At 48.0% G+C, this 22,078-nt stretch overlaps 1 protein-coding gene across 1 annotated transcript in view; it reads left to right on the top strand.

The window, feature by feature from the left end:
- SLC6A4 (solute carrier family 6 member 4) overlaps positions 1 to 19,916 on the top strand; it is a 34,213-nt gene extending 14,297 nt beyond the window's left edge. The window contains exons 3-14 of the mRNA XM_032319676.1: positions 477 to 611; positions 1,709 to 1,928; positions 2,779 to 2,917; positions 3,454 to 3,588; positions 3,915 to 4,018; positions 5,735 to 5,862; positions 6,857 to 6,969; positions 7,603 to 7,734; positions 8,759 to 8,858; positions 11,013 to 11,113; positions 14,972 to 15,139; positions 17,617 to 19,916. Coding sequence (XP_032175567.1) covers positions 477 to 611; positions 1,709 to 1,928; positions 2,779 to 2,917; positions 3,454 to 3,588; positions 3,915 to 4,018; positions 5,735 to 5,862; positions 6,857 to 6,969; positions 7,603 to 7,734; positions 8,759 to 8,858; positions 11,013 to 11,113; positions 14,972 to 15,139; positions 17,617 to 17,691 — 1,550 coding nt within the window. The 3' untranslated portion in view covers positions 17,692 to 19,916. The remainder of the gene's footprint in view (positions 1 to 476; positions 612 to 1,708; positions 1,929 to 2,778; positions 2,918 to 3,453; positions 3,589 to 3,914; positions 4,019 to 5,734; positions 5,863 to 6,856; positions 6,970 to 7,602; positions 7,735 to 8,758; positions 8,859 to 11,012; positions 11,114 to 14,971; positions 15,140 to 17,616) is intronic.
- Positions 19,917 to 22,078: the final 2,162 nt, after the last annotated feature.

Consider the following 22,078-nt stretch of genomic DNA (forward strand, 5'->3'; position numbering starts at 1 on the left):
GTTGACACCCACACCTGAAATTTCCGCGTCGGGGGTGTGGGTGGATCTGTGTCCTTAAGCTCACCAGTGATTCCTCGTGTGGCTGGCCTCGGGAAGCTGGGGAGCTCAGCCCTCCGCCACTGTCATTTTTTAGGGGAGGAAACATGTTCCGGGAGGGGCAGTGACCCCGGTCCTCAGGGTGGGTTGATGTGCAACCCGTTCCAAGGCCCGGTCTGTTGATCCTGAACGCAGCTTTCTTTCCATGTACTCTCGGCTGCCTTCGTTAACTCTCTGAAAGCCCCATTTGACCGTGGAGCTCTGGGAAGGCGCTAAGGCCAGGGGACCACAGTGTGAGGTCATGCAGCACAGAGTGGCTTCATGAGACTCGAGCATCATAGTTCCCCGTGAATCTCAGCGCAACCCTGGGTGTCCCGATCAGCTGGGCTGTCCTGGCGCAGATGTGGGCAGGGGGTGAAATTGTCTTTCATCTGCCTCAGGGGCTTTCCTCCTGCCCTACACGATCATGGCCATTTTCGGGGGGATCCCACTGTTCTACATGGAGCTTGCACTGGGCCAGTACCACCGAAACGGATGCATTTCCATATGGAGGAAAATCTGCCCGATTTTCAAAGGTAACCAAAAGGCTTGAGTGGGTGGGTGGGTAGGTGGGTCCTGCAGGGGAAAATATGGGAGTTGGGGACCTTCTTCCAGAATCAGCTGGGCCTGAAGGCATCTCTGGGCGATGACTTGAGTAGTAAGTTTTTGACGGCTCGCGTGGTATGCGGCTGTTAAAGAGAAACAGAATAAATGGCAATCAAAAGCAAACCTGAGGCATCTGGCTACTAGAGCATGTGACTCAATCTCAGAATCATGTAGTGATTACTAAAAAATAAACTTAAAAATGGTAATGATAAAAATAAAATAAGCATTTTAGAAAATAAATACAAGTAGATCTAATAGAGTCCTATAACTATAATGGATAAACTAATGGTTGCCAGAAGGCAAGAGGTGGGGAGTGGGCAAAATGGGTGAAGGGGACTGCGAGGTACAGGCTTCCCGTTATGGTATGAATCCGTCCTGGGGATGAAAGGTACCACATCAGGAATCTAGTGCTGTCACAGCGTCGTGTAGTGACAGATGGTAGCCACACTTGTGGTGAGTAGAGCGTTACATATATATCGTCAAATCACCTGTTGTCCACCTGAAACTAATATAACGTTGTGTGTCAGCTGTATTCAAATAAAAGTATTTTTTAAAGCAGCCAAAATAGGGATGCCTGGATGGTTCAGTCAGTTTAGCGACTGCCTTCTGCTCAGGTCATGATTCTGGGGTCCCGCATGGGGCTCCCCTATCCGGGCAGAGTCTGTTTCTCCCTCTGACCCTTCCCCTCTTGTGCTCTCTCTCACTCTCTCTCAAATTAATAATAATAATAATAATAATAACTTTTTAAAAAATCTAAAGCAACCAAAATAGAGTTTAAAGCAGTAGCAGCACACACGTGTGTGTTTCTCAAACGTGTGATCCTGCAAATACATCTAAGGAATTTACCACATTGCCACCTGTCCACCACCTCCCAGAGCCTTGGGGAATGAGGGGGATGGCAGCCCCCAGCAACCCCCACTCCGCTCCCTTGAGCTGCAAGGGCCCTACAAGGCCCCCGGGGTCTGTCAGTCTGTCACTGGCAGGGCGCCCTGTAAACGTGCCCACCACCCCCCAACTCCCCTCCCAGGGATCGGCTACGCCATCTGCATCATCGCCTTCTACATCGCCTCCTACTACAACACCATCATGGCCTGGGCGCTCTACTACCTCATCTCCTCCTTCACCGACCAGCTGCCCTGGACCAGCTGCACCAACTCCTGGAACACCGGCAACTGCACCAACTATTTCTCGGGGAACAACGTCACCTGGACGCTGCACTCGACGTCCCCCGCTGAAGAATTTTACACGTAAGTGCATGTAAGTGAGGGGTGGTCTGGTAGAGGCAGGCCACACCCCCGAGGGTGGGGCTTCCGCGGAGGGAGGGAGGGGCTCTTCTCTTTCCTGGTGTGTGGGGGGGGAATGAAGCCCTTAGGGCAAGAGGGGTACGTGTAAGTGAGTGAGCGGCAGGGCCGCCACCACGCTGATGTGGAGCTGGGAGACTCGACCTCGAGTGCTCCCTAATCTGGCCTTCTGCGCTGTCCTCCCCTCCCCCCTTTGTAATGTGCCAGGCCAGGCTGTGCCCAGGTGCCCAGGCCGATCCCTTCCTTGGTTCGCATTCCAAAATGACTCCTCCGCGTCAAAACCAGCCTTCTTCCGGGGCCCCGCTCTGGCCCTGGCACCTTGTCAGGGAATCAAAGCCTCCCCCTGCTGCAGTAGTCCGCAGCTATTCAAAGAGTTTCTGGTTTCCTGTGTTCACTTCACAAGCGAGACCTACCCTTTGGAAGAAGATGCCTGGAGTACGTCGTACTCTTCAATGCGGGCCTTTCTGGCGGCTGCCAACCACGAGAGCAGGATTTTGGGGTGGGAAGGGGTGCACTACCCAGACACCCAAAAGCTGCCCCATCCAGAAAAGGGGAGCCTGAGAGTCGTCCCCCGGGTCGGAGGAGGGTGGGCGGTGCTGAGTACTCTTCCCAGGGCCTGTGGGCTGGATGTGCTGTTCTGCTGCTCTGTCCCTCAGGACGGGCAGGGCCACCACTCTCTGAGGCTCAGGGACTGCTGGGTCCTCGCGACACGATGTCTGTCCCTTCCCTTGGCATGCTGCCTGGTCCGCTCACTGCACAGGCCATCTCACGTGCCTTTCTTTCTCACTGGCTCCAGGCGCCATGTCCTGCAGATCCATCGGTCTAAGGGACTTCAGGACCTGGGGGGCATCAGCTGGCAGCTCACCCTCTGCATCATGGGCATCTTTGCTGTTATCTACTTCAGCATCTGGAAAGGTGTCAAAATGTCTGGCAAGGTGAGGAGGACTCTGGCTGCCAAGGGGCCCTTGGGAGCCTGGACAGCCATAGACAGAGAGGGGCACTGTTGGCCTTCAACACCAAACACGATCCACGATGCTCAATTTCTCTTCACCAAATCTGTTCAGGAATTCTAGAAATGGACCAATCCCAGGAACCATTGTATGATTTTTAAAAAAAAAATTCCTTTAACCCTCCTATGGTGTCACAATGAATAATCGTGGCAGAAAGTTGTTGAAAGCCCATGATGGGCTGTGATCCATGCTTTATATCCACTGGCTACCGTCTTGTCTTGTCCTTTGCTGGGTGTTTTTCCATATTGCAGGTGGGAAGTGGGTCTGGAGGTGGGAGTATTGGCAAGCTGGGAATCAGAGCCCCGTTGGATTCTAAAGGCTCTGATATTTCTGCCGCATCACCCTGCCTCCTATAGTTACAGAAAAGAAGAGGTCCATCTCCTTTCCTAGAGGTTTTCAAGCATAAAAGCCACCAAGACCCACAAGCTGACAATCTGTGTTTCTGCCCCCTTCCCTCACAGGTGGTATGGGTGACAGCCACCTTCCCTTATATCATCCTTTCTGTCCTGCTGGTAAGGGGGGCCACCCTCCCCGGAGCCTGGAGGGGTGTTCTCTTCTACTTGAAACCCAACTGGCAGAAACTGCTGGAGACGGGGGTAAGATAGCCGGGAAAACGAGGGGCACCTGCCTGTCATTTTACTAAGGGAAGCTAGTCCCCCCAGCAGGGACAACAGAAATGTAGGCTCAGTGGCACATCTGCAATAATGTTTTAAATCAGAAGAACAAGCATGAAAAGTACAGACAAGGGCAGTGGATTGGCTTATGCTAAAATGTGAGGAAGAGAATTCACATTGGTTTCCACATGGTATGTGGTCGCCCCGGGGAGGATTTCTGAGAGCTGGTCTTTCCGCTTTGTGTGGAGCCAGGAGTGGAGGCCAGAGTGTGGCCCAGGCTTGGCCCTCACCCTCACCTCTGCTGCCAGGTGTGGGTCGATGCTGCCGCTCAGATCTTCTTCTCTCTTGGTCCTGGCTTTGGGGTCCTGTTGGCTTTCGCTAGCTACAACAAGTTCAACAACAACTGTTACCAGTGAGTATCTGGGGCTCCCCGGGCAAAGCTTGAAAGTGGGGTGAGCATTGTCAGCTGGCCCAGAAGAAGGTGCTCAAAACAATGGCCTCAGGCTTGGCTGGGCCCAGGCACCCCACAGGTCCCTGACCAGTTCCCCCATGGCCAGAGAACCCACCAGGTCCTTAGCCTTCCCCAGGCCAGTCAGAGTTTGAGAGGGGCCCCAGGCCACTTCCGTTTTGCGAGAGCTTCTCACACACACACAATATTTTTTTAATTAAGAAATTCCGGGGCGCCTGGGTGGCTCAGTGGGTTAAGCCGCTGCCTTCGGCTCAGGTCATGATCTCAGGGTCCTGGGATCGAGTCCCGCATCGGGCTCTCTGCTCAGCAGGGAGCCTGCTTCCTCCTCTCTCTCTCTCTCTGCCTGCCTCTCTGCCTACTTGTGATCTCTCTCTGTCAAATAAATAAATAAAATCTTAAAAAAAAAAAAAAAAGAAAAAAAAAAAAGAAATTCCACATCAGATTTTTAAAAATTGCAACATATAGTAAATATTTCGATTTTACTTATTAATGTGTTTAACAAGAATTTTAATGTGATTATTTATTTATGTACATATTCACAAAAGTATAACAATTGAGCTATTTTGAACAAGGCAGAATGCCACCATGATTTTTGTGGCAAAGTCTCATTTCAGAAATTTAGATGGAACAGAGAGTGTTTTACCAATTATGATTTCGCTATCGCTCGTCATCTTTAGAGTTAACTTTGAGTGCCCTCTCACAGAGGGCAGTGACCAGCAATCTAATTGTGCTGTTCATAAGATGATTGCAGAGTTCACCTTCTCTTCCAAAGGAATCCACAACTGCCCTAAGCAATGTGGTGTTGCACTGGGACACCAGCCTGAAGTTGGATGACGAGGTCTTCTTTTAAAAAAGTGTCAGGATATCCCTGGGACAGGATCATAACTTCATTTGCACATAGTGTCAAAAGTCTAAATCCGGGGACTTTATGAATGTGAGGCCAAGACTCCCTCATGGCCCTGCCTCCAATCCAGACCCTGCTTCCAAGCAATTTTTTCTTTTCTTTTTTTTTTTTTTTAAAGATTTTATTTGTTTATTTGACAGACAGAGATCACACAAGTAGGCAGAGAGGCAGGCAGAGAGAGAGAGGAGAGCAGAGAGCCGAGCAGAGAGCCCGATGCGGGGCTCGATCCCAGGACCCTGGGATCATGACCTGAGCCGAAGGCAGAGGCTTTAACCCACTGAGCCACCCAGGCGCCCCCCAAGCAATTTTTTCTTAAGATTTTATTTATTTATTTGAGAGAGAGAGGACGCATGAGGAAGGGAGGGGCAGAGGAAACGCAGGCTCCCCTGCTCAGCGGGGAGCCTGACCAGGCGGGACTCGATCCTGGGACTCCAGGATCACGACCTGAGCCGAAGGCGGTCACTTAACCAATGAGCCACCCAGGCACCCCCAGAGCAATTCTTGTTTGAAGTCAGGAGGTCTGGGTGGTTCCAGTTCACCACAGGACGTCACTATAACCAGCCCCGGGCTCACCCCCTGCCATGCACGGTGCGAATGGCAGCCCGTGCTTCGAGCTACCAACCAGTGTGAGAGGCCAGGCTGGGGCAGACAAGAGGGGACACCAGGACGGGTCCCTGAGGGCCTCGGGTGGAGACTGGTGCTCTTGAGACTCTGTCCTTGGAAGTGTCTCAGTCCCGCTGGGTTCTCTGCTCCAGAGACGCCCTGGTGACCAGCGTGGTGAACTGCATGACGAGCTTTGTTTCCGGATTTGTCATCTTCACGGTGCTCGGGTATATGGCCGAGATGCGGAACGAGGATGTGTCCGAGGTGGCCAAAGATGCAGGTGGGAACCTGTGTTCTCTTTATGTCCCTTGCTCTCACTGAATGGCTTGGCTGCTCTTTGGGTCCTTACAGATATCTAAGTTTTGAGCTATTTCTAAATGTTCCTTTAAACATTGTCCAAGGTTTGAGAGAAACTTGCCGCCTTCTGCGTGCTCAGCCGTGGCGGGGAGGGGATGCGGCAGCTGGATGACTGGATGAGCACTTTTAAAAGCATTGTGTTTGGTCTGGCGAGGAGTCCAAGTCTAATAAGCAAATGATTATTAATCCTTCGAATTTCCCCTTGGAGAAAAATAAAATATAGATGACGTAGTCACGCTACTGTATTGTGAGGTTTTCGTGGAAAAGGAGTGACAGATATTGAAGAAGTGGCCATGGAAGTTTGTGGATGGAATCCCAGGGCTTTCTTGCCAACACACTTCCGTCTTTGACCTGATACCCCGTCTCGTCCTGGTACCCCAAGCTCAGGCACTTCCATCCAGCCCGTGAGAAGTGGAGGACATGTCCCTCACACTATCAAAAGGGACTTTAAAAATAGCGGGAGGTCTTTATTCCGAGGCCTCTATGACTCTTCTGGAATGTTTCACCTTTCCTACTGTTTTCTAGCTAATACCATCAGAGAGAGCTAAATGCTCTGGATATCAGTCCTGGCCCAGAAAAAAAAGCTCTGAGTTGTGATGTGGTGGAAACTCTTATTCCCGTGTGTAGCTTTGCTAGTGTTAGGGTCTTGGGTTTCTTTCCATCCATACCCCTCCCCCCGCAACTGACTGAGGGTTTACATCTTTTAAGATGGCTGTGGTTCCTTCCCTCTAGTGATGTCAGGATGGGCAGGGGGGATGGTGTGGAGTGTGAGCAAGTGTTCGGGGTGTGTTAAAGCCTATTTCACATGTAAGTTCCCGTGACAGAAGTGTAATTGTTGGTGTGGCTGCGTTTCCCTGAGACGTCTTCGCAGGGCAGGTGTCGGTGACCACCTCCTCCTCTCTCCCACTCTGTCTCAGGCCCCAGCCTCCTCTTCATCACGTATGCAGAAGCCATAGCCAACATGCCAGCATCCACTTTCTTTGCCATCATCTTCTTCCTGATGTTAATCACGCTGGGCCTGGACAGCACCGTGAGTGAATGGGGAGAGAAGCCTGGCTTTCTGGAGGAGACGAGGGGGTTGGGGAGGAAGGTGCGGGTATCCTTCCCATCCTGGCCACCCCAGCAGGTGCTGGCTGCTCCCTCCTGGTGCTCCCTCAGCCCCTGGTTCAGGCCTCCCTGCAGCTGCTCATGGCCCTCTAGGACCTGCGAGAGTCATTAAGGGGTTAATGAGGGTAAGAGGTCTGCACAGAACAGGGCTCAGGTATGTGAACTGCTATTATTGGGTGCTGTCCCTGCACCAGAGGGACCCTAAAGGTCCCTCTTGGGTCTCGGTGCCCTGCTGCCCCACATTTGACTCAGCACCTGGCACTTAGTAGTGTGGGAAGACGCTCAGCTTTGAGTTGGTCTTTCTGGTGAAGCCGGAGTCTCCCCAGGAGGCCTCACATAAAGCAGTCCTGTCCGGGCGCTCTGTTTCTTTCCTTGATGTGCTTGGTGGCGGGGGGGGCTTCTTTATGACCATGAAAATGGGGTGATACGCTGCCAGCGAGGGCTGGGGTCTGTGGGGAGCCCATCATGACCAGCCACCTACCTTCCCGTTCGCTGTCCTCGAAGGGAACACACTGGCCTTGAGCCTCCCCTGTGACAGCTGGCATGTCCCTCTCAGTTTGCAGGCTTGGAGGGGGTGATCACAGCTGTGCTCGACGAGTTTCCGCACATCTGGGCCAAGCGCCGGGAGTGGTTTGTGCTTGGTGTCGTCATTACGTGCTTCTTTGGCTCCCTGGCCACCCTGACTTTCGTGAGTACTGCAACCCCCAGCTTTGAGTAGCCTCTGCGGAGGCAGCAGAGCCCCGCAAGAACCTGTCCCTTTGCTTCCATCTTCCGTGGCGCCCTGGCTTTGGCACCAAGTAAGAGGGTTGATGCTGCTCTGCAAATGTCACCAGGGATCAGGAGGAAAGTTGTTTCCGGCAGTGTTTGTGTGTAGAATCTGTTCTGTGCTTGGTAGTTGGAGGGCTTTCCATCTTGCAATCGACCCAGCTGGATTTCAGGCTTTGCAGTGTGTCTGGAGAAGAACTGAGATTTACTTTTCCAGTCTTTAGGGCTGCTTTTGTGGGATTACTGCCCTGATGTCCCGATATCCAGAATATCTGGAGGCTGGCATCTCCTGTTTGTAATCTCACTTTGTCTCCCCGAGAGAATATGCAATGGTGAAGAAGTCAGACCCTCTCCCATGATTTTTTTTTTAAGCGGAGGCAAATACAGTTAAAATGGAATAAGATCACACCCACAGGCATCCCTGGCTTATGTCCTCCTGACTCAAGGCAGATTTTGAAGACCTGCATCTTCAAGCTATGATCCCAGCAGGGTTGGGTGGGGTGCGGGGGGCACCCTGAGGAGGACCCAAGGGATTGGCAAGTTAAGACAGAAGGAGAAACCAGAACCAACGTGCTCAGCATGTCTGGTATTGCGAACTGGCCCAGGTCCTGTCTTTAGGGACTGGGATTCTTTAGGGCAGAGTATACAGTAGGTGCTGCATAAGTGGAAGGAAGTTGAAAACAGATCCAGGGACTCCTCTGAGTCTGTCTCTTAAAGCTCAGTGGGAGAAGAAGCAAGGAGACAGCGCTCTGTAGCACAGGAAGGGACGTCTGGTGCCGAGCTGTCTGGCCCACGCTGGGAGGGCTGGTCTCAGAGGCAGGCTCTGGGAAATTTATATTAGGTCCCAGGTGGGACTGGTCAAAGTTAAGAAGCAGCTATCGGCCTTCCCCATGAAGAGGAGGCAGTGCGTCGGAGGGCCCTTAACTCGTTTGCCGTCTCCTTTCCAGGGAGGGGCCTACGTGGTGAAGCTGCTAGAGGAGTACGCCACGGGCCCCGCGGTGCTCACCGTTGTCCTCATAGAGGCTGTGGCTGTGTACTGGTTTTATGGTAAGATGCTTCCCTCCACCAGACGTGAGCCTTTCTACACCAGCCTGTAGCCCCCAGAATAGAGAAGGGCTGGTTTCATCCAAGAAAGCCGGGGCAGGGTACCAGATGTCACCTCCCTGGGGGCCTGGAAAACCACGCCTGCAGAATGGCTTCTTCCAAAGCAGGTCACCATGTCCTCCACACTCCATGCCACAGATTCCCTTGGCTCGTGGGAGGACGCTGTCTCCTTCTGAGTTTAAATGTTCACCCAGTGGGCGTGGGCTGACCAGTTCCATAGAGCTCACCCGTGGAGGAGGCTGGAGATGCTGCGGGGTCTGAGAGCGGCACAGACAACGAAGAACCAGTGCACGGGGAGTGCATTTGGGGAGGGTGTAATATACCTGTATTTTACAGAGCTCCCCATAAAGCCCCGGGATAGAGTCTGGGAGATCTTCTCCCAGGGAAGAGGCAAGAATGTTCCCATGTGGATTATCTGCTTTGGCAAAATCCCCAGTTCAGCCCCTGGGATGCCGGGGTACAATCTGATAGGGGTGAAACTCACAGCAGCAGAAAGAGGAAGCTGACATGGGTCTATCGGCAGGGCTCCCAAGAATCCGTGGGTGAGGATGGGCTGACCTGGGCAATTGACATGAAGAGAACCAGGTTCAGGGGCTCCTGGCTGGCTCATTCACAGGGCATGGGACTGGGTTTTTTTGTTGTTGTTTTTTAAGAGTTTATTTAACAGAGAGAGAGAGAGCACAAGCAGGGGGAGCTGCAGGCAGAGGGAGAGGGAGAAGCAGACTCCCTGATAAGCAAAGGAGTCCCATGTAGGACTAGATCCCAGGACCCTGGGACCATGACCTGAGCCAAAGTCAGATGCTTAACTGGCTGAGCCACCCAGGTGCTCTGAACGTGTGACTCTTGATCTCAGGGTTTGAGTCCCACATTGAATGTAGAGATTACTCAAAATAAATAAATAAAATCTTTGAAGAAAAAAAGAAAGAGAGAGAAATCGAAATCGGGGTTTGATCTAAGATCGACTCCCACATTGAATGTACAGATTACTCAAACAAATCTTTGAAGAGAGAAAAGAAAGAGAGAGAGAGAGAGAGAGAGAGAGAGAGAGAAACCAGGTTCAGAGATACCTCTCTTCATCTTTAAAATCAAGAAGTGAGAAAAAAAAAAAAAAAAAAAAAAAAAAGAAGTGAGGGGCGCCTGGGTGGCTCAGTGGGTTAAGCCGCTGCCTTCGGCTCAGGTCATGATCTCAGAGTCCTGGGATCGAGTCCCGCATCGGGCTCTCTGCTCAGCAGAGAGCCTGCTTCCCTCTCTCTCTCTCTCTCTGGCTGCCTCTCCGTCTACTTGTGATTTCTCTCTGTCAAATTAATAAATAAAATCTATAAAAAAAAATAAATAAATAAAATAAAATAAAATCAAGAAGTGATTATTTCATTCTGAAAATGTATTGATTTCCCTGGTTTCTATGGTAATAGAACAGCCTTAGCCTGTTTGTCATTACACGTAACATGAAGAAGGGGAGGCCCCATATTCTGAGTTGCACATGAGCCCAGTGTTTTAAAAAGAATCCCTCCCTGCCTCCTCAGTGATTCCAAGGACGGAGTTCAGGGTACGGGACCTGGCTGTTGCTGAGGCTCTCGGGGAATGGACTGCAGGGCACCCCGCCTTCCCGTTTCCACTTTCTCACCAGGCGGAGTTCTCAGTTCTCACATGCACATATTTTTTATAGAAGAACCTTGATCTTGATCTGGCATGTGAGCAGGCAATCTGCTGTTAAAATTTCCTCTTGAATGTTTCCAATGTATGGTCCAAGTCCGTCTCTGTCAAGTGGGGTCCCGATTCCTAGATAAAATGTAACTTTCTTTTCTACAGTACCAGTAAAATCAGATGAGTGCTGAGATCTCAGAAGTCAAGCGCAGTGTGGGCACCAAGAGGGGGCTTTGGGTCCCTCCCCAAATGTCCACCTGCCTTGCCCACTCCATGTAGAAAGAACGTTGCTGGCTATCAAATGCACTTTTGTGACAAGTCCCCTGTCCCACTTTCAGACCAGATTGGTGCCCCTGAGTCCCCGCCGCGACAAACTCCAGAGCTGCTCACTGTCTCTGGGGGAGTCCATGTCCTCCCTCAGCCGATCTCTCTTTCTCTTGCGGGTGACTTTAGGCATCACTCAGTTCTGCAGTGACGTGAAGGAAATGCTCGGCTTCAGCCCTGGGTGGTTTTGGAGGATCTGCTGGGTCGCCATCAGCCCTCTCTTTCTCCTGGTGAGTGGCCGTTTCCCTCTCCCTGGCCCAAAAGAAGGTTCACCCCAACTGTTATGTAGAGTAAATTGCGCTGAAGTGTAACAGAGTTGCAGAAGAGTGTGTAAATAAATCTGAAGTGTACCTCTCATTGCAACTTTATAAATCAAGCATGCTTTCGCAGCAGGAACCATGCTAAGAAATAAAAACATGACCAGCCCTTGAGAAGCCCCTCCGGTGTCCCTCCCAGTCAGTGTGTCCCCCAGGCTTCCCCGCTTTCTGGCTTCCAGCACCATGGAAGGGTAGTCGGGGCTTGGGTCCCTGTGGCATGTGTCCATCACAACCCTGCTCCGTGAGAATGATAAATAACATTTATTGAACATGACGTGCCAGACCAGACTTCGTGCTAAACTTAGATCCATTGCTCTGTGAATCCTTACAACCGTTCCATGAAGAAGCGTAGTCCTCATATGCCATTTTGCAGTTAAGGAAATTGAAGCCTGAAGGGTCCCAGGTTACATGTGACGTGTAAGAGCTCTTCAAGACCTGGGAAGGATTTCCTCAGCTGCTCTTGAAGGCCCTGGGAGGAGGGGTCCTTGTAATTTCGTATTCATTTTCTTCAAGATGCCCCACACGAGAGTCCTCAAGCATGGACCTGAGTCAAAAGTAGAATCCATCTAATGCCCAAGGACCTGGGTGAGAACATTCAGTTCCAAGCATTGCCTCTTTGCATTCAGTGCTCACCCCCGGTGTCCCTCCGAAGGAGACACTTGCCTCAAGACGCCGAAGCTCCCTGCTCACATCCCAGCTGTGCTCCAAGGCAGCCCTGCGTAAAGTGGCTCCGTGCCCGTCAGCAGGGATCATTCTCCAGTTCTTTCATTTTAACTGTAATTTTATCTTGGAGGGAATTTTTTTAATCTCACAGAGCCAGAAAGCTTGTTGGACTGGTCCTTCCATCAGGCTCTAGCTTGTTAGGAATGTCTGGGCCAAACATTTTGTCTTAGGGACATCTCTGGCTTTGACATAGAGGTCATTGTTCCTTCCCCGTCTTGTTTAAAACAACAAGGGAAAATCCCTTCATGTGTTCTGTTCTGACTTTCTCTGGGCGGCCCTTTGTTTGGTACTTTTTGTGCCCGTACATCTGGACCTGAACATGTAAGGTGAGCCGTAAGTTCCCTCTTACCTCTGTGATGCTGCGTGAGTCTGTCTGTACCACAGAAGCTTTGCTTGACTTCCATTCCCCTGACCCCGGCAGGTTTCCAAAACCAAAGCCAACCACTGCCCTGGGCAGCAGATAGTTCTCAGTGCCCAGCGGCTCTGGGGAGTGCTCTGGTGGCTCTAGTGTTCCCCCAGACTTGGCCTGGTAGTTCTTATTACCTGATCAGTTCACTGGTAAACTAAAAATACGTGTGTATTTTTCTTTAAAATTTTAAAATTTGAGTTAGGGAACCGTGTAATGTTTAGTAAAGTGAGTGATTCATCACTTGCCTGTAACACCGGGTGCTTCTCCCCACAAGCTCCCTCCGTAATCCCGTCACCCAGCCAGCCCACCTCCACCCCTTCCCTCCATCCACCCTCTTGGTTCTCTATCCTTAGGAGTCTTTTATGGTTTGCTTTCCCTTGCTCTCTTTTTCCCCTTCCCCTATGTTCATCTGTTTTTAAAAAAAAAAAAAATGTCTTTTTTTAAATCCAGGACATTTCGTTGTTTTCCGTGAGAGGGCTGGCACGAACTGCCTAGCCGGCCGACACTAGACGCAGTTCTCACATAGATGGATCAGTAATTTATGTGATTACCTGTGCTTCTTGATAATCTACTTCAATCCTTTCATTTGGTTTTCAAAGAAAAGAGGAGAGTTCCTTTGAGTTCCTTGAGGGAAGAAGCTCTGTCTCTCTACTTCAGTACCCCCTACCAGGAAGGAAAGGACATCCAGGGCTGAGATTTGGGAGAGGCAAGTAAGGCCACAGGTGTCAAATGGAAGGGGGGGAGGGGTTGGGCCAAAACTACTCAAAACTACTACCTTTTACTACAACACTTTTTAAAAACCAAAATTAATGCAGGAAAGTCCCCAGTCAGCAGATTTCAACATTTTAAATAAACACAAGGCCTGACCTGGACTTGCATGTCTCACCTCGCTCACCTTACCCCAATCTGGCCCTGTCAGATCTTGTCTTTTTAAAAATATTGCACTAAAATATTCCCCCTTGATGACTAAAATCGACTTAACTGTTGTGCCCAAGGCGAGTGCCTTGCAGGCTCCCTCCCCTCGTCCTGGCCCCAGGCTTTATAGTATTTCATCTTTGTGAGCCTCTGGCTATCTTGCAGCCTGGGCAAACATGCGGGGTGTGCAATCATGCCCCGTGAGCTCCCATGCCCAGCAGAACTCATGCACAGACTTGGCTGAGGCCCGTCACCCGTGACCCCTGCCGTGTTTGCTTTTACTCACTTCCTCTAAAGGCAAGTGCTCTAGGGCCCAGCGAATGGGAGGCAAATTCGTCTTCCACTTTTGGGTCTCTGTACCAGATCCCTGGCTCTGCGCTTTTTAAGGCTGCCTTCAGTGAACAAGCAGTCGCTTACTAAAACTATTCTTTTTCACTGAAGCCAAGTTTCAGAAAAAAGAAAAATATATATGAGCAGGGAGGGAGAGGCAGAGCCGTCCCTGCATGGGGTGTGTCCGGAGTAGCACACACTGGCTACCACAGGAGCCTGAGGCCTCTCTGATCTGGGCTGGGTTTCCCATACCTGACGTGAAGATGAGAAGGAGTTATAGAAGGCTCCTCACGGTGCAGCCTTGCCATGTTCCAGAACTAGCTCCCCGAGTAGCTGGGCCCAGGGGTGAGGACAGCGAGTCCCGGGAAGGGTCTGCGCTGGGAAAGCTTTCTACCAGACTTAGGATAACACTGTTGGGAAGATGGATGTGTGTTTAACAACTTCCCATTTTATTACCTGCAGACAAAGAAGGAAAGATATAGTTGTCGAACCACACAAATAGTTTACATCACTGCTTTCTTCATGACTACGGAGTAATAAAATTAAATCAAGAGCAGTGACGATTTCGGCCCTGTGGTTACTAGGCAGAAACTGGTGCTTACGCTCTCCCTCTGGAAACCAAACTGAAGTAGGAAAACCTATAAACTGAGTGTTGGGAACACACCGTGGTGTTTTTTTGGGGGGAGATATTTTCATTTGAATTTTCTTTCTCCTTCCACACTTCCGGTCATGATGAGGGCCAGGGCGGGTGGTCACTCATGGCTGAGACACGTCGTGGCAGGGCCATGCCTGTAGAAACCCCAGGCTAAGGCTCTCAATGCAGAAAGCAGAGACCTCAAGAAAAGAGGGGACACATATACCCAGGAGCCCAAGGCTTCTCCAGGTCTTGAGAACCTTAGTATCTCTCCCGGATGCAGGTAACTTCCATCTGACAGCTGGGAAATGCAGGAGGAAGTGAAAACAGAACCTAGAGAACTGTGGGGCCCTAGGACGGGCAGATGCTGTGGAGAGGCCACCCAGATCATTCTTCCACTGTCTGGCAAGACCGGGCCCAAATCACTTTTCATAGTTGCCGGTGTTTTCCCCTTTGCCCCAAAGGGATTGCTTTAACTCCTCAGAAAAAAACGTTCTGAGGCCTTGGCATCCTTGCTCGAAGGGTCGAGATGGGGGGTGGAGAGGAGAATCAGTACAAGCACCTGGCTGTTTCCTGGTTGCAGCTCGGGCTCAGCAATGAGTGGATTCTATGCGTCAGAGTTCAATCAAGGATCTCTCACATTTGAGGGATTTCCTGAAAGGATCCCAGCTTTAGCATCTGGGGTCTGGGGTATCAGAGCCGCCCCTATCTGCAAGGATGTCGTTACGATTTGTAATGTTTCTTGGCATTCTGGTTCCAGTTCATCATCTGCAGTTTTTTGATGAGCCCGCCCCAGCTCCGACTTTTCCAGTATAACTACCCTCAGTGGAGTATCATCCTGGGTTACTGCATAGGGACCTCGTCTTTCATCTGCATCCCCACATACATAGCGTACCGGCTGATCGTCACTCCAGGGACATTTAAAGAGGTAGGTGCTCGTGCGTGTGTTCTGACTAATAATTGTTTTGGGAGAAAAGGATACTCTGGTTGTGCTCGGTTCAGAGGAGATGAGTCCCCCATGTGAAACTCAACCGTTGGCTCTCGATCTTCTATATTTATATGTCTACACCAGTGAGCGACCTGTATCGGCTGCCACTCCCAGGAGCCTTCGATGCGGTGATGAGAGAGAGAGCTGGTATTTGCATGCACCACAGCCCACAGCTTGAGCTGTGTATAGCGTTCTAAACCTCTCAGATGACCACTTTGCCTTCTGCTTGCCATCGGGCATGGACATCAGATCTGTCATGTCTGAAGCAATACATACTTTTTATGTTTTCTGTTTGATCACAACCTCATTCCTCCCCAAGGGCCTTGGACCCTGGTGTTGCTTGAAATACACACTCGGGCCCAGAACTGTTGAGTTTATTCCTTTAAATCATCCTTTATTGCAGTCCTTTGGTTCCATTGATTACAATCTGGAGGTCATAGTCAGGGGTGATCTGTTTCTTAGATTGTCACCTTGCAAAAGGCCATGGCCTGGCAAATTTTGAGAGCCATGGTACTCTGGCAACTAGAATGTTTCCAAAACAGGGAAAACAAAAGTGGGCCTGGCATTTTGAGAGATCAGCAGCCAGAAGGGCAGCAGCATGGGTGCCTGGGGACTAGGACACAAAAGCCAAAAGTTCTATTTGTGTTATTCATGATACCGTTCCACCATACATCTTCGTGCTCTCTGCTCTTTCTGCACAACATAACCCCCCTCAAGACTAGTTAGAATGAGGGGCGCCTGGGTGGCTCAGTGGGTTAAGCCGCTGCCTTCGGCTCAGGTCATGATCTCAGGGTCCTGGGATCGAGTCCCGCATCGGGCTCTCTGCTCAGCAGGGAGTCTGCTTCCTCCTCTCTCTCTCTCTCTGCCTGCCTCTCTGCCTACTTGTGATCTCTCTCTGTCAAATAAATAAATAAAATCTTTAAAAAAAAAAAAAAAAAAAAAAGACTAGTTAGAATGATCTGTGTCCAGTTCCCAATTAGCAAGACTTAATTCTGCTTCATCAGTCACAGCTTACATACTCCTCTATAGGGAGGGATGGTTTGTGAAATTATGTTTTCAATGAACTGACATGTCCAGGTAGCTGATGAGGGCTGCAGCCACTTCTTTTTAAGGGGATTTCTGGCATGAGACTACAGTTCTTGAATGTGAACTTGATTAGGAACACAAAATAGACAGTTTTGTTAATGTCATTAACTATGCAGATGGAACTATTTGAGTTCCATAGGCCCTTCTCTGTAAGGAAGAACAAACTCCCAAAATCAGGGAATAAAAGATTGAGGGACTGAAACTAATGTAATATTGTGTAGGAACTATACTCAAAAAAAAAAAAAAAAAGAAAGAAAGAAAGAAAGAGACTTTCATTTTCAATGCAAAATATAAAGGATGAGTATCACAGCTTCACCTACAATCCCTAAATCAAAAATGCTTTCAGATCCAATTTTGCCCACTTCCTGTACATACTCTCAGCCATCAGAAATTTTACTAAGCAGCTTCCTAAAGATTTTTCTAAGCCTCTGCGTTGCTGCTGTTTTCCCTTCTTCATGTCACCCTGATGCTAAGTTTTACATGGTGGGCTGTATATTTCATACCCAAGCCCACGTGTATTTCAGATCGTCTTAAAGCTTCTGTGTATCTCAGCTGTTTGCAAACTAAAAATTCCTAAAGTCTTCCCTGTAATGAGTCCTATGTCAACATGAGTTTGCTTTAGGAGTGATGATTTAAATCATCACGTCTTTTTAAAGTTTTGTGATAATTTGTACCTTTGTATGAACTAACCAGTACTTCTTCACAGGCAGATTGATGAGATCAGGGACATCCTAGCCATTGCAGTGGCTGCATCCACATCATGCGTCTGGTGTGTGTGCAGGGCGGAAGGAGCCTGGCTGGGGCAGGGGTGCAGGGGGCAGGGGGTGGACAGAGTCCAGCATTCTCTCTGCTCCCTGAGCAGTATGTGGTCAAGGAGGCTTCCTTGGTCCAGAGAAAAAGATTTGCTTTCCCAGGTCCTTGAAAGCATGTTATACCCCAGTGGAGGTTCTACTGAAAGTTCATCATTTTTTCCCATTAATATTACAATGATTTTTGTAATTAGTTGACAGATGCTTATAGTTCCTGAATATGTCATTTTTAAAGTTGTATTTAAGTGATCTCTACACCCAACATGGGGCTCAAACTCCTGACCCTGAGATCAAGAGTCACAGCTTCCAACTGAGCCTGCCAGGGGCTCCCTGAATGTATCATTTTTATCTATAGTTGGGAACAAATAAATCGGGAATGCCTTTCTTAAGGAAAGTCAGTGAGACTATTCCCACTTACTAGTAAATGCCATTAAAATGCTATTTAAATGTTTTCATATTAATGTTGAAATATTTAACTAAGTGTTAATGAATGTTTTTAACATTGTATTTTCTTCCCAACAGCGTATTATTAAAGGTATCACTCCAGAAACAGCGACAGAAATTCCCTATGGGGACATCCACTTGAATGCCATATAACATGCTTCAGTGAGAGGAAAATGGCTTCCCAACAACCTCTTCCTCTGGTTCTGACAAGTCATGCCTCGCCTTCTCCCCTCTCAGTGAACGAGTTTCCAGCTACACCTGACAATGGAAGGAAGGGCCTTCTTCATGGAGAGACTGTCCCAAAAGACTATGGTGCCCAGACTCTTATGGCCTCCAAATACTTGTTTCTGGGAAATCTCCTGGACATATCACCGTGTTAGCTCTATGACCAGCTAAACTGGACTATTTTGGATGTGTGAGGGTGTGTATGGAGGTGATGAGAGCCACCATCTCATCAGTTAGGATTAGGTTTAGAATCAAGTTTGTACAAGTCTCCTGCATCGTTTCTTGTTATGATCATTGGTATCTGACATCCACTTGCTTCTAAAGATTTCACTGTTGATGAGTGCATAAACCACGTAGGAGAAAACAGGGATACTGTTTTGTTAGCCATATATTTTCCGAGTAGCATAGAATTCTATAGCTGGAATCTTCTAGAACCCTGTAACCCGTGTGCCTTTGTGGAGTCAGGAGAGGAAGATGTAGAAACTAAATGGAAAAATAATGTATTCATGTGAGCATGTGTGTCTGTGTATACTGTTGTCTCGGTGTATCCTTCTCTCTATTCCAATACTTTGGGCCCATTACAAACTATATGAATTTCCTCTAATTTTTCTTACATTAACAATTCCACCTACTCAAATGTGTGTGTATGTTATTATAAGGGTATCACTGCCACCTCTGCCTTTTCCAGTGACACACTTCAGCGCGCACCTTCCTTTCTGGGCCCGTGTTCAGCGTTTGCTGCACTTCATTGCCATCTTCCTGTCCCTGCCAGCAAAACATGCAGGATAATGTTCCACAGGCAAATCCGGCCCATTTCATTAGTGACTGTGGCTTGGCCGTAAACCGCTTTGAAGGTGATACTGACAAATGCTTCTTCGGTGTTCAGGTGACCATCTCGTTTAAGCTGTTTCAGATGACCTGGTTTGACTGCTCAGGTTACTTTGATTTGTGAAGAGAGGATTAAATCCAATTCTTGCTTACAGGGTATAAAGGTCTGGTACCCTGACCTTAACCGAGGTTGCCCTCAATCCAGAAGTAATTGGCAACTCTGGATTAGCCTTAAATGGAATTCCCCCAACCCTTCCTGGTTGACTACCCGGATTGTGAGCTCTCCAGATAATACTCAAGATTGAGGCTAAAATAAGTAAGGCTAATTGGAAAAGGGTCAGTTAAATGAATAACCTTGCATTCCACATAAAACCTTGAATACGGATCAAGTAAATTTGACCCCGGGTGGCTTTTGGCTTTCAGGTGCGTGAGTAAAGAAGTAAATTTACCTTGTAATGTAAGATTTCCTCACCAAAATCTTAAAGGGAATAAACCTAGTCAATGATAAAAGGACTCAATCATCTCGCTGCACATCATTTCAGTCCTCTATATATATAGCATTTAATTCTAACAGCCTTATAGAAAGAAGACCCATCTAGCAGAGACTTGGTTTTATCCAATTATAGATCTTCCTCTCTTGGCTCCTTTCCGCCCCCCAGTCTCTGCCCCAGCCATCTTCTTGTATTCTCCCTACATCCTTCTATTTCTGATTCTTTGCTTCTCCCAGCAGGATATTTTCCTTATAGAAGTGAGCTGCTGAGAAGTTTCCCAAAATATTAGAGGAAAAGAGTAGAGGGATTAAAAAGTCCCTCACTGACCTACCTTCATTATCTCCCCTCTTTCATTCCTTCATGCTCCTTATTTCCATTCTCTTCGCTTTCTAGCACGCTGAAGGGAGAGGGGTTGTTTAAGGGGCAGCGTAAGTCAGTGGTAACTAGCTTTGCAAATTTAAAGAACTACTTTATGAAGATATTCAGATACGGATTCTTTCTGTCCCCCACACACTTATGCATGTTCCAAAGACATCATTTTTTAAAAAAGCACTTTTTCAAACAGAATTAGAGTTCTGCCACGCCAGGTGTTGAAGGGATTATATAGGTGTTTTGAAAAGTTTTCAGACTTCACTGGACTTAAATAATGAAATCTCTGTTCTGCACAGTTTTCATTTACTTGATCCCTATTTATCAGTACTACTACGGATTTTTTTTTTTTAAAGGAAAACTTAGAAGTAGGTAGATGTACTTTAAAACAATCTTTTAAAGACCTTTTACATCTAATGTAGTATTTACATAAAAGTAAAAAATAAAATGGAATTGAATTGTAAAGTTATTTCACTACTGCAGTTAATTTTTTTTTTCTGTGATTTTATTAGTAAGCAACACCCAGGAAAGAGGCAATACAGAAGATAAAGGCATAGAAGGAAGCCAAGGGAATTCAACTGATTAAGGTTGTTTCCTATATTGATAAGCAATGAAGCCAAAGAATTCATCTCCCTTCCAGAAAACTTACAATCTATTTAAAATTTATTCCATTTGTTGTTTAGAATGCATATGATTGGTAGCCTAAATTCATTGCCCTGGCTGCCCCATCTGACAAGCACAAAGTCAACACAATAGCTCCAAAATCAACTAATCAACTAGTGAAAATCGTATCAAATAATAAAATCTAACAATAAGGCAAAAAAAAAAAGTTTTTTTTGGTGAGATGTCACCCCCTCACCATCTTCTTTTTACTAAACTTGTTAACTTCATTAATCTCAAAATTTAAGCTTAAATATAAATTTCCATTTAACCTTTCCATGCCATTCCCAAGTCTGAAAAGGGAGATTACTCTTCTAGAAGTAAGGATACGTCTCTCTGACAAGTGAAGGAGTGACCTGATATGTTATACCTGTTGTATAATTGATTTGGGTTTCACCGTCAAAGCGAGGCTTAAAACTATGGAATGAAATGGCTTAACTATGGTGTTCTTACTCCATATCTTAGTGCTTAGCCACAGAATCGGACAATCCAAGGCTGGTTCCCTTCTTAGCATATGTCTACTCGTAAATCAACAACTGGTGCATGAAATACCAGAATTGTTCAGAATGACGGTGATCATTCATACGGCAGCAATCAGAGGACATTTTTCACCATCCTTTTCTCCATTCCTTCTTTTCTTGGCTCGGGGGCTAGTGGGGAAAAGCAGTAGGTTCCCCAGAGAGACTATGTTACAACCTGTCATCCCATAAGTAAGTAATGTAATAAAAGCAAAATAGTCCTATGCTCAGTGGGAAGAGTTATATACTTTAAAATCAACATGGAAGGGGTTGGAGCAAGTTGGTAGAGGACTATGAAACATAAATATCATTGGGTCCCAGGAGTTCAGCTAGTTACCAAACCATTCTGAATACCTACAAACTCAACAGGAGATTGAAGAGAAGAGCAGAAATTCTAGGAACAGAAAAGCGACCACTTTCTGGAAAGTAGGACATGCAGACAAGTGAGTCAGAGGTGATCTATGGGATGATAGACTGCGGAGGGGAGGGGCCAGCTCCCAGCAACCATATAGCAGCAGAGCACAAAATTGGAACTTTTAAAAGTCTGCTATACTGAGGGACGTCACTCCAGAGGCTAAGGAGGGTTGGAGCCTTCATGGGGACAGTGTGTTCTCAGTTCCTCAGGGTCTCAGAAGGACCGAGGGTGTCTGAGTGCAGCGGAGCTCTCAGGTATTGGAGGGGGGAAACCGGATGCAGAGATGGACCTGAATAGTGGGCTTTCAGCTCAGGATTACCTTAAACTGTGATCTGGGAGACATTTGGGCCACTACTTTCTGAGCAGGGACTCCACAAATGGCAGATCCAGGGAGACTCACCTTCCTCCTCCGAGAGCGGTAGAGGGCAGCAGGAATTTGCTGGGTTTGAAGACTCCAAACGGGGCCATGCACCAGAGTTAGAAATGCTCGGTCACAAGCTGGGTGAGCATGGAGTGTGGCCGGACACCAGAGATTGACTGATTTTCTCTGAGGGTGCACTGAGGAGTGGGGCCCTGAGCTCTCAGCTCCTCCAGGCTGGAGATTGGGAGGCTGCCATTTTCATTCCCATCCTCCAAAGTGGTATGGAAAGTGTTCAGAGAACAAAAGCTCCAGAGAGTGAACCCTAGCAGATTACTTAGCTTGGCCTCTGGCAAGGGAGTGCAATTCTGCCTTGGGCCAAGACATTTGAGAATCTCTGCAACAGGCCTCTCTGTCAGAAGATCAGCAAGAACACCCAGCCAAGACCAAGTTCACCGATCAATAAGAACTGCAGAACTCCAGAGCTAGGAGAAAGCAACACAGAATTCATGGCTCTTTTCCCATTCCTTAGTCTTTCAAAGTTAAATTTTTTTAATTTTATTTTTTTCTTATTCTATTTAAAAATTTTTTCCTCTTTCCTATTTTAATTTTTTAAACTATTTTATCTTATCAATACCTTTCTAAAAATCTTTTTCAATTTTCATTGTTATAGTCC

Source organism: Mustela erminea, chromosome 18 (genome assembly GCF_009829155.1).
Source record: "Mustela erminea isolate mMusErm1 chromosome 18, mMusErm1.Pri, whole genome shotgun sequence".
NCBI classification, from domain to species: Eukaryota; Metazoa; Chordata; class Mammalia; order Carnivora; family Mustelidae; genus Mustela; species Mustela erminea.